Raw genomic sequence first — 12310 nt, forward strand, 5'->3', positions numbered from 1 at the left:
TATACGTAATTAATTTTATAAAATTGATTTTGTTTAAAATGAATTTTGTATTGATATGATTTATGTGAAAGTTTTTGGATCTAAATCAATTTCTTAATATGAAAATAAAGATGTGAAAATTTATGTAAAATCACCTACCATATTTTAATATGATTTTAGATAATTTACCGTATGTTCTGGATATATAGTCGATCGGTTATATTATTGGGTTGAAAAATGACCACTTAACATCACTGTCTGAAAAATTAGCATTAGCTTACAAGAGTCATCCATGAATTGAAGTAAGTGACTGTCTTTTGATCCAAGCAAGTATTAAGTAATTACTCCCTTGAGCACTTGACATCCACGAAAGAGGGGAGAATACAATTTTGAACGAGTCAGACATAATGAATCTTCATATCGTCTTCTAATAATCTTCCGTGACAGGAACAGGGAAAAAAAAACTTCTTAATAACAAAATGACATTCTATATATACCCATGAAAGGTATAAAAATAAAAATCGATAATTTCATGTTTGCAATTCATTATCCACACATACCACATTCTAAGCATGCATTTGATTACTCCAAAAAAAAAAAAAAAAGAAGCATGCATTTGATTATCATTTTACTAAGGCCATCTTTCATTGGGGGTGTTTCACAGTTTCTTACATCGAGTTTTCGTGTCCCGACTTCCAACGTGTTGCTACCTTGCCTCTGCAAGCAACCCAAAATGTGGAATACAATAATACATATCATGAACAAAATGTTATTTTCTTTATTAAATTTATAATAAAAGATTAAAACTTAAATTACCAGACATGCTTAAACAATAAAACCAATGTCTTTTTCTTCCATCAATCACGTTATAATCTTAAAATAAACAATTTAAATGTATTCGTGCACGCATTTGATCATCGTTTCACTAAGAGCATAAGGAAGTTTAAATGTGTCTAGTTTTGGTTTAAAGTAAAATCATTGGATATATTATCATTCACCCAAAAGTTGGACTCTTACCTAAACTATTTTTCTAAGGGAAAGATATAAGGCACAAATTTTTTATTCTTAAAAATATGAGTAACATGACGCCATGATTGTCAGGTCTCCTTATGTGGTGGCTCGTGGTCCACAGGTGTACCCCTCGAATCTCCCTAATAATTGATATCAGAACCAATGGTTCAAGTTGATGACCGGCTCAGACGAGTATGCAAGTACCGCAGGTGGCTAGAATGGCTAGCGGTACAGCGTGCCCCGCAGGTGGAGCGGGGTGGCCAGAATGGCTAGCGGGCAGGGCAAGTATCGCAGGTGGCCATGGCTATACTCGTGAATGATAAAAGACTTCCGCTCGAGGGGAGGCTACCATGTGGAAGAGACTCACACTTGAGGGGGAGATGTGTTGGGTTACAAGTGTGAGGTGAAGTCCTACATCGAGTAGAAGTGGAAAGGTTCACACTTGAGGGGGAGATGTGTTGGGTTACAAGTGTGAGGTGAAGTCCCACATCGGGTAGAAGTGGAAAGGTTGAGCACCATATAAGTGAGGAGAAGACCCATAAACCTGAGCCTTAAGGTTTTGGGTTAGAGTGTGGTGTCAGGTCTCCTTATGTGGTGGCTCGTGGTCCACAGGTGTACCCCTCGAACCTCCCAAACAATGATTCCTTCATACTTCTTCTAAAGGGTATTTATATACATTGTGCCTCTGATGAAGAAAAAATACTGAAAATCATTTCTCTATTTCAATCACCAATGAAGTTTGCAAGTCTTTGTCAGCTAAGCCAATTAAGTTTCCTCTCTAATACAATTTGTTAATTAAGCATTCAATGTGGTCACACAGTGATTTTGGAAGTGCAAAGCTACTCATTACATAAGATGGGATGGGAAATGCTTGGGCAATAATATAATGCAATTTATTATAACTTCTTCCTATTCTAAATAACGTCTTTCTCCTTCCAACCTTTAGTTTCTTCTTGACTTTGTCCAACACAAAATCAAACACTTGGTTGGGAAGTCCTAAGTATTTTTTTTCCCCAAATTTTCAACTGCATTTACTCCCAAAACCATCTTCTACTCATTTAATATGGAATTACGCAGTTTATTTTATTTTTTACTTAATTTGTCCATTTGCTCTTTCAAAAGTCTTCTGGATCAAGCCTGTCTAGATTGCCTCTTACTTGGTAGCCCCGGAAAATAATAATACAATCTTCCGCAAAACAACTCACGTGAGATCACGGGAAATTAAGCTTCAATTTTTATTCTATGGAGAGAACCATTTTCTTTCACCTTATTAAACAGTAGTTTTACAGAAGGACACTTTTTTTTTTTTTTATGAAGTACAGAATGACACTTTTAATCACTTTAGAGTAACGTTAATATTATTAACTCAATTGTTTTATTTTTAAAAAATTATATTAATCACTAGGTCTTTAAATTGTTTGCAAATTTTTAATTAAGTTTCTAAATTAAAAGAAAATTGTAATCGGGTCCTTGAGCTTATAAAATTTTATATTTAGATCCTTAAAATTAGATAATAACAACTTGAAAACACTAAAAAGTGTCAATTTGTGATGGTTTTAAATTTTTGGAGACTCAATAATAATAATAATAATAATAATAATAATAATAATAATAATAATAATAATTATTATTATTATTATTATTATTATTATTATTATTATTATTATTATTATTATTATTATTTTGCAAAATCAAGGACTACATTACAAGTAATATCTCCTAAGCTTTAATTAAATCACGTGCAATTTCACCTTTTTTGTTTTCCCTATACTAATCTTGCTTCCTTTAAGTTTGAAAATATTACACAGATACTTCTTAAAAGAGAGATGAATATAATAATTAAAAAACATGTGATACTTATATATATCATTACACAAAATCTAGGAAGCTACTGTAATTTGCTAATTGTATATACTAGTTTATGAATAATATTTCTATTTTTTTGTGTGTCTTGTAAGTCAAGAAAATTTGTCAATAACCACATTAATCATTTACGTATGACAGTATCTTATTTCTTTATAACTTTTTAAAACCTCAAAACATATCAAGTAAGTAAGATTCTTTTAATTGAATCTCTTTAGCACAACAATTCTTTTTAACCCAAAAATAATTTTATTTTTAATTAATTTTTATCAATTTAACTCACGAAAACAAGTAAACAAACAAATAATATTTTTGACAAATAAAATAAAATAAAATAATATTAATTTATACTCAAAATATCATACAAATTTATAATCCTATACATATAAATAAAAATAATTAACTAATAAACTAAAATGAAAAGAATCAGTAAATCACACAAAAATTAGAATAAAAAATAATTAATTTGGTGGAATTTATGTTAAATACACGGACCAGCATTAACTTGCGAATTAAATTTGTATTCATTTATATAATTTTGTTTGAAGAAAGACAAATATATAAACCTTCATTTTTAATATACTTTATTAGTTTTCTATTTTAAATTTAATTACAGGATTGATGATAAAAGATTGCATAATTAACTAACAAACGAACAAGTCGTTCATGATAATAAAAAAACCAACCGGTAGTTAGTTTTTGTGACACTGAATTTAATTTAATTTTCTTAAGTAAAGGGTCGGTTTCAGTCTTTTAAATGAAACAAAATATAATTAAAAGAAAAGATTTCAACAGTGATAATTAAACTTTTTAAAAGAGATTAATCACACTGATAACATCTTAAAAAAAAAATACAGATATCAAATTTTAAAATAGACATGGCATCTGTCTGACTATATGAATTTGTTTAGGAAACTGGTGGGAGTTTTGCATATAATGAATTCGATAATTGAAACCTACCAAACCTTAAAGTTGGAGAAGGTAAGAGACAGACAAAGAATCAACTCCAATACTACAACCTCATAGTGCACCCAATGTGTTTTTCTCGTACCATATTGATTACACTTACACCCACTCCTGTCTCTTAACCATGAGCCTATCCTAACACCTTCTGATATTATGCTTCCAACTTCCACAAACTAATACACGGACCCCAGAAAAACACAAACAAACATACCCCAAATCTCAAATCTAAGACATTTATTCTTTTAATAATACTACATGTTACGAGAATATGAAAATTGGTATCTACAATCTAATCAATTCACAAAATATTACATATAATAAATTTATTAACTTTTATGATATAATTAGCAAGAATGATTTCAAATTAATTGGTAATATAAAATTTTTCAATGCTTGCATGCTTGTTAAATTCTTAATATACATTAATGATAAAGCTTTAATATCAAATTTTAAAACAATGCTAAATGTTGTTAATTTTTCATATACATATAATTAATTATCTTTGCTAGATCACATTCTCGCTTCAATACGAATTTTTTTTATTTGAATTTTTTAAAATGATTTTTTTTATTAAAAATAGGTTTGAAAATATTATAATTTTATGAAAAAATATATGACTAAAAAATAGTATTTTTTATTTAAAATATAAAGAATGAATGTTTTTTTTTATTCATGTTATCATTTTGAGTAAAAACAATTTAAACAAACTTTGTGTCAATGAGAGTAAGGCGGACCCTCACATCGCCCATGACATTTTAAAAAATTACTATTACTTATAAAATCGAATTCAAATATTTTAGATAAATAGCATGCCCTGTTAATGGCCAGAAAAAATATTTTACGATTCAATTTTCATTTTGAAATATTTTAATATACGAATACAATTATACTGAAAATAAAAAATATTTTCTTTTTACATTTTATGATTATTCTTTATTTTTTAAATTGTTTCATGTCGTTTACCAAAAATAATAGTAATACTTAATTGATTTGATTCATTTCAACTTACTAATTTACAAAAATGCAGTCAATGTGTTATTGTAATATTTTATTTATTTTACTTACATTTTAAAATGACACGTTGAGCGATTCTTTTTGTAACTCACTTAATATTAACTTTGCAAAAGTGAAGTTTAATTTAAAGATATTCAAAGAAGGTATAATATTAAATTTAATTGATAAACAAACAAATTAAATTTAAAACATCGACTAAATTCAACCCAATAATAATAATAATAATATCTGCCATTTTAACCGTAGATTTATGTTATTTTGTTTGCAATTACAAAAGTAAGAAGATAGTATTTTAAAATTTTAATTTTGACCTTTTTTATATTTTGTTGAAGTAGAATGAAAGAGCAACACTAACTATAACTTTATGAATAAGTTATTGGTCTGAATAATTTATGATTGATTTCCTTGAATAATGTCTCATATTTGAATTGTGAATAAAAAAAAATATAATTAAAAAAAATATTTCACTAAAAATAATAAAATTGATGAATATTTTATACTAATATCACAATAACAAATATCTTATTTAAAAATTATCAATTTAACTGATTTTATCAGTTTATTTTTATACATTTTACTTATTATCTCTAAAAAACTAAATCAATGACAGTTGTACACATAAAACTATTAAAACATTTTTTTATTCATATAAAAGAGTAGGTTTAACAAATATGCAACACATTAGGAGGAATCCATTTACCTTACAAAAATCAAGTTATCAATTTTTAGAAACATTAAATATCATTTCACAAATAACTACAAAATAAAATATCATTTCACAATATTTGATCTTACAAATTTTCACATTTCAATCAATTATGAATCTTTTCTTTTGGAAGATTATCTTTAATAGATCTTTCAAGCATATATTTTGATTCATAAATTTAAATTTGAGTTATTATTTAAAAAACTGAAACTCAATTCTATTTGAATTTGAACAAAGCACTTGTCGATAATTATTCAAGATTGGCTAATAAGAGGAAAAAAGAAAAGAAAAGAAAAGAAAGATTAGGAGAAGCGTGAAGGTAGCTACAGAAGAAGGGGTATTCCTTCTCCCGCCACATACATAAGAGATGCGAAGAAAGTGTCTAAGCACTCTTCTTTTGCCGCCACGTGTTCCCTCCCACACACCCTTCTAAATCTCCCCGTATTACACTCGACATTTCACCGTTACCCTCTCTCATTTTTTATCTTGGGCCCCACCTTTCTTTCTTTTTTATTCCTCATAATATATATATACTATATTCGTTTTTTCTCTCTCTCTCTCTCTCTCTCTCTCTTTCTCTCTCGCTCGCTACCGCGAACTCGATCGGCATCGGCACCCACCCGAGGGGAAACGCGATTCCCTTTTCCCTTCGCAACTCCTTCTTCAGGATTCCAATTCCATCCCTATAAGCTTTCTTTCTTATTTTCAATTTAGGGTTTCTCTCTTATTTCATCTTCTTCCTTTTCGTTTCGCACGCAAATTCTTTCGTTCTTCTCCTTTTCCCTCCTTATCTTATCTTCTTTTCCCCTTCCCCTTTGAATCTTCAGACCTATCGGTTGTTGACGAGACCAAAAAACAAAAACAAAAAAAGAAGAGAGAGTAGGGATTTCGATTTGTAATTTTATTTTTGTTGTTCTGTGGATATATTCGATTCTATTTTCCGTCCTCTGATTATATTCTAGCTGTTGTTTTTAGGGAAATTATTGTCAATTGGGTTATTCGCAAGAAACTCTGTGAAGTTTTTGGTGCGTCGTTTTAGTTTGCCATCCGAAATCGAGGGTTTTCTTGTTAGATCTCTGCTAGTGCCACACTTTTTTTTTAAATTTTTTTTTAGGTTTTTATATTTTTTTTTCCTTTTCATCTTGTATCCTTCTGTTATTCTGAGAAGGAAAAGAAAAAAAAAAAAGCGTCTCGAAAAAAATTAGGGTTTGTTTATTGATTTAGGGTTGTGTACATAGATAGGTAGATAGATACATGCGATGGCGTTGAATTTCTCGCATCGACCGATTTTTTCTGAGGATAATTTGGTTTCGCCGATGAGGATGGGAATTCCAGAGAAGAGTGTTGTTGACAATTGCTTTGATTATGGGAGAGAGAGGGGTGGTGGTGGTGCGAACCACGATGACATTCTCGATCTTTTGCCTTCGGATCCCTTCGGCATGGACATCAGCACCACCGTCACAGCCATCACCGGGTGGCTCGAGGATTTGGAGATTGTTGATTATGGTGGGTACCGAAGGGATGAGCTTGGGGCGAGTGATGGCAATTACCAGCTTTTTGCTGGGTTGAATTTCATTTGGAACAATGCTATGAGGTTCCATGCTTCTTGTGTTGAGGAGAAGAGAGGGTTTGGCGAGAGTTGTTCTGTGAGAAATGATGGGGCTGCTGCTGCATCGAGCAATTTTGGGTTTGGATCTGTTAATAATTATGATGAAGTGTCGGGTTTGCCTGCTATTAGCAGGTCTGGTGATGTTGTGAGACGGGTTGGAGGAGCAGGCAGGGGTGATGTTGCGAGACCGGATGGAGGAGGAAGTGGGGGTGAGGAGCTTGCTCCTCACCCGGCCTTGAGTTTTTCTCTTGGTTACCTGGGTTTGTCTGATCTGCTTGTTGTTGAAAGGGTGTGTAAATCTTTGCATTCCACGGTTTGTGGGGATCCGCTTTTATGGAGGAGTATTCATGTGGATCCGCCTTTGAATGAGAGGATTACCGATGATGTTCTTTTCCAATTGACCAACAGGGCTCAAGGTCATCTTCAGTGCTTGAGCCTGGTCGAGTGTACCAGGATAACAGATGATGGTTTGAAGCGGGTTCTTCAAAGCAATCCCAAGTTAACCAAGGTGAGCATGCACTAGCAATTTGTGTCTGTTGGTTAATTTCAAATTGAAATTTAGATTCATCTAAAGTATGCAAATGTGGTTTTATGTGTAATTGGATCATGTTAGCTGGTGCTTTTGCTTTATTTTGATTAAATGTTGAATGTTGTTCTATATTTTTATAGCAGATGCTTAAAAGTGTCTTTAGGACATTGGTTAAGGAATCAAACGTGAGAAGATTTTATAAGTGTCATTAATGCTCCTTCACTGTGATTTTCAATACACTAGGGCACTGTAATAATAATTTACAATTTGGTTCCTGATAATAATTTCTATTTATTGATTTTTTTACCCTTAGGGCACTTGTTTGCACGTCTCTTTTATAGTTTGGCATGTCTGTAAATTGTGCGCAGAACATTTGACCTTTACACCATCTTCATTCATAAGTATTTGTTTCTGGATTTCTTTTTCTGTCTTCCATTACAGAAAATCAATTTGGGGTTATTTTAGAGGTATGTAGGTATATGAAATACTTAATTTTAGTCAAAAATAATTAAGCAGTATATGCTTGACTCCAACTGTATGAATGTGTTGGTAATTTGCCGACCTTACTGTTCTAATATTCTATTGTTTTGCTCTTTGTATCAATGAATGCATTGTTAAAAAATGTGCTATACTTTTTTGTGGCTTGTATGGGAAGTAAATCCCCTATTTGAAGGGAAGAATTAATCGTTGATCTAGTTGGGGCAAATTAATTCTTCAACTTGTATAAAAAAAAATTCTTCAACTGTCAACTTTGATTCACACAAGCTTCTTTTACTGCTTAGATGCCATTCAGGTTAAATAATTCTTATGGATTTTACAGATCTTGGATCGTTAAAGTAATTTTGACAATGTTTGTTATAGTTTCATGTATCATGTGATTTATTGTTTCCTTGTTGGTCTGCTTGTTAATCCCTGGCCCGTGTCAACTTTTATTGCAATAACTTCTCTGAGCAATTGAATACTTGAGGAGCTCAGCTCAGGTTTAGATTTTTTTTCTGTACCTATTTTACTACTAAGTAATTTTTCCCACAAAATTATGCAGTTGAGTGTTCCAGGATGCACAAGACTCAGTATTGAGGGTATTGTGGGGATTTTAAAAGCTTACAACTCTATGGGTACCCAAGGGTTGAAGCACTTACACATAGGTGGTCTTTATGGTGTTACGCAAAAGCATTTTGAAGAGCTGAGTTTCTTGTTGGGGGCTGATGGTCCGCTGCTCCAGCACTCTCACAAACCACACTATTATTGCAGGGGCAACTTGTATCTTTCCTGTGATGATGATCGAGTCATAGACATTGAAGTTTGTCCACTATGCCAGAATTTGAGGCTTGTGTATGATTGCCCGGCGGAGAGTTGTCAAGGGGTGGAACACACTACTCAGATTTGCAGGGCATGCACTCTATGCATACCCAGGTGTAGCCAGTGTGGTTGCTGCATCAATGATAGTGAATATGAGGAAACATTTTGTCTGGAATTGCTTTGTTCTTCTTGCTCTAAGCAGCTAGTCAAATGTTCAGAAAGAGAAGATAGGAAGATTGGGTCAGATAAATCAGCTGTTATTCATGAGCAAAGCTAGGTTTGTCATAGTATCTTGTTGAAGAAGTCTTTGAGGAGAAAGTCTCCTATGGAAGTCCTATGAAATGTTGGGTGCTGTTGGAGTTGTGTGGCAATCTGTATTTGGTCTCTTGGAAGTGGGATTCATTCAGGGATTGTTCTCTTGTAGAGAAAGTGGGAAATGCGTTCATTTTTTTTTGTTTCCTGCAGTTACTAGAGTGTAACCTGCAGGAACCAGATGATTACCACGATTATTATTGATCACCTACTGCATACAATGGATTTTCAGTTACGTGGCGCGTTGTGATTATGAGGTTATGAAGGCTGCAGTCGGGGCGTTGTGCTTTGCAACATCACATTCTAATAACATTTGTGATTGGCTCTAATGCATGCATAACCAGTTTGAACACTCTGATCCTTTAGACTTATGGTTACTTTTTCATTAGCTGTATTGATAAATTCACTAATGCCAGGCTGTGGTGTATGTACCTTTATTTTTTATTTTTGCCATCCTTGGAGGAGAAAATAAGGAAAGTGGTATTATGATGTCTTTAGATATCCATGCTTATGTCACTTTTAGCTTTAGCTTGTATCAAGTGAAATTCATTTATGGTGGACTTAAGACCTTAAAATGAATACTATTTATTTTATACTTGAGTATGTTCTGGGAAATTTGTTTCTGTTCCTATTTTCCTGCTCCGTATTGAAAGAGTTTCTTGTTATGTTGGCCTCTATTGTCTCTTAAATAAAGAATGATTTAATATTTTGATTATGAAGTCTAACCTGTTGGGTAATTGTGTTGGACATCTTCAAAAATGGAATGATTCCTGTGTTTACATGTATCCTTTGATTATTTTTATCTAATTTGTATGATATCTAGAATTTCTCTTATAATTACAATCGTGCACCTTGAAATTGACATTTATCCTGATTTATTCTTCCTTAACTATGAGGGATCCATAAGGATAATGACATTTTAACAATTAGCTCTCTTCCTTTTGCCCAAGATGAGTGCATTAAAACAATTAATTGATGCTTTCTGCTGCTAGGGAAAATGGAGAAATAAACTAAGGCATAGCATAAATGAAAAGGTGTGGTAAAAGTCATTCAAAAACCATAAATTACGTTTTTGTTGCCTTGTTTTGGTTGTAAGGTTTTGGGAGGAGTGCTATGAATGTGCATGCTTTCACGTTCAAACCACCTAAAACCTCATTTGCGTTCAAAGATGACCTCAAGTTTTGGTTGCAAACTGAGTTTGGATTCCTTACGCCAAGGAACATCTTGTTATTTTTGTATTAACAAATGGCTTATGTGTTTATTAACAAAAGTATAATTTAGTATCACTGCAACAAAAGATGCTTTTGGAAACATTTAAAAAATATCATAAAATTATGAACAAATATTGTTATCATACTTTTGCGACATTTCACCGAGGTAGGATAAAGCCTAAGTCACTAAAGGCTTTTAGAGACATTTTTGCATATTAATTGCAATATTTTAAAAATGTTACCAATCAAACATTTTGTAACATTTAAAACATGTTGTGAAGTTATTGTAACATTTATAAAAATGTTCTTGTAACATTTTAAAAAGGTTGCCAAGTTATTGCAATATTTATAAAATTATTTTTGTAACATTTTAAAAATGCTGCTAAGTTATTGAACATTTATACATATGTTGCTAAGCTATTATAACATGATAGTGTACATAGTTGAAGGTTCATCTGCTGGCTTATTCTTGCACTCTCCATTCTACACATATCATGAATTCAATGAACAATTTGATGTATGAAAATTGAATAAAAATATAATAAATTATTGGTCAATTGTATAGTGTATGCGTTTGTCTACGAATGATGAAAAATGAAACACTAGCTAGGAGGAGCATAAAAACATGGGCTGTGTTTGATTTAGGATAGAGAAATAGAGACGAATTTTAGACTTTTCATGTTTTTATGTGAGATTTACATCTTTTACAATGTGTTTTAATTATAAAAAAAAAAATCTTCTATTTCTACCATCTAAACCAAACACAAGAGACACAGAGGAGAAAAACGACAAAGGTTAAGTTGAAGAGAAAGGATCTGCTTCTACTTTTTCTGTTTGTATGCTTTCCTACTTTCTATTACAATTTTTTAGCAAAAGGAAAAGTTGCTTGTAAATGTTTTCTAAACCAGCCACTTGTTTGACACTTATTAGGTTTCCGATTTAAAAATATATTTATTGGCTTGAACACTTAAGTCGTTACCTTTACACAACTAATACATTAAAAAAACATAGAAAATTGGTTTAAAAATATGAATATACCATCAATTTAGATATTTGTTATATGTTACTTATATTTCATTTCATTAGAATCTCTTTCTTTGTGTGTGTATGCGGTGTTCCCGTATCCTATATTTTAGACATTACCTATGTCGAAATGTCTGTGTCGTGTCCAGTGTATCTATCTCTATCTGAGTAGTATGCTTTCTATTTTTTGAGCAATTTTGAATGCAGTTTGACCGATTTTACTGATAACTTGTCCTAGAAGGGATCATGGCTTCCTGTATTTGGGTGGCTAATGCAAGCAAATGCAAATGATAACTCCCTCGAAACAACCATGACAGAACCCAATAAAGAGGTTCTGAACAACACTCTATTCCAAATTAAGTGGAGAAACTAAAAAGCACAATTAAAATAATGAGTATTGTGCTAGAAACAAATGCTCCAAATTTAAAAAGATAGAACATTTTCACCAAGTTTTTGCCTTATTTCTTTAAATTCAGTAAACCTTACCAGCTGATATTGTTTGTGCTCATTTGGCTCCAACCAATCGAGGTTTGTTTTGATGGGGTACTTGTGGGAGAGGCCAACTTTCAATCCATGTTGTAGCAGGTGCGATGTGAAGCTACATTAAATAGCGTTCAGATACTGCAGCATTGAGTTTTTATGGCTACATTACCTTGGAGATAAATCAAGTCCTGATACACTAGGTTTGAATCATTGTTAATTTTGCTGCAAGTGTTGTTGCTTCACCAATCACGAGTAATTATTCTAATGATTGATTGTATCAGTTACTCTCTTGGTGTTTTAACAGT

General features: G+C 32.0%; 1 protein-coding gene across 1 annotated transcript; it reads left to right on the top strand.

The window, feature by feature from the left end:
• Nucleotides 1-6084: 6084 nt before the first annotated feature.
• LOC114412802 (F-box protein SKIP14-like) lies at nucleotides 6085-9961 on the top strand. Its single transcript, XM_028376853.1, has 2 exons — nucleotides 6085-7656; nucleotides 8720-9961. The coding sequence occupies exons 1-2, from the start codon at nucleotides 6799-6801 to the stop codon at nucleotides 9251-9253; spliced, it is 1392 nt and encodes a 463-aa protein (XP_028232654.1). The 5' UTR covers nucleotides 6085-6798; the 3' UTR covers nucleotides 9254-9961.
• Nucleotides 9962-12310: the final 2349 nt, after the last annotated feature.

The sequence above is a fragment of the Glycine soja genome, chromosome 5, assembly GCF_004193775.1.
Source record: "Glycine soja cultivar W05 chromosome 5, ASM419377v2, whole genome shotgun sequence".
NCBI lineage: Eukaryota > Viridiplantae > Streptophyta > Magnoliopsida > Fabales > Fabaceae > Glycine > Glycine soja.

Bases quoted from the DNA above. Each gene is read 5' to 3' on its own strand.
- LOC114412802 (XM_028376853.1), top strand. From the start codon at position 6,799: ATGGCGTTGAATTTCTCGCATCGACCGATTTTTTCTGAGGATAATTTG. The intron at 7,657-8,719 runs GTGAGCATGCAC...AAAATTATGCAG, and splicing joins GCAATCCCAAGTTAACCAAG to TTGAGTGTTCCAGGATGCAC.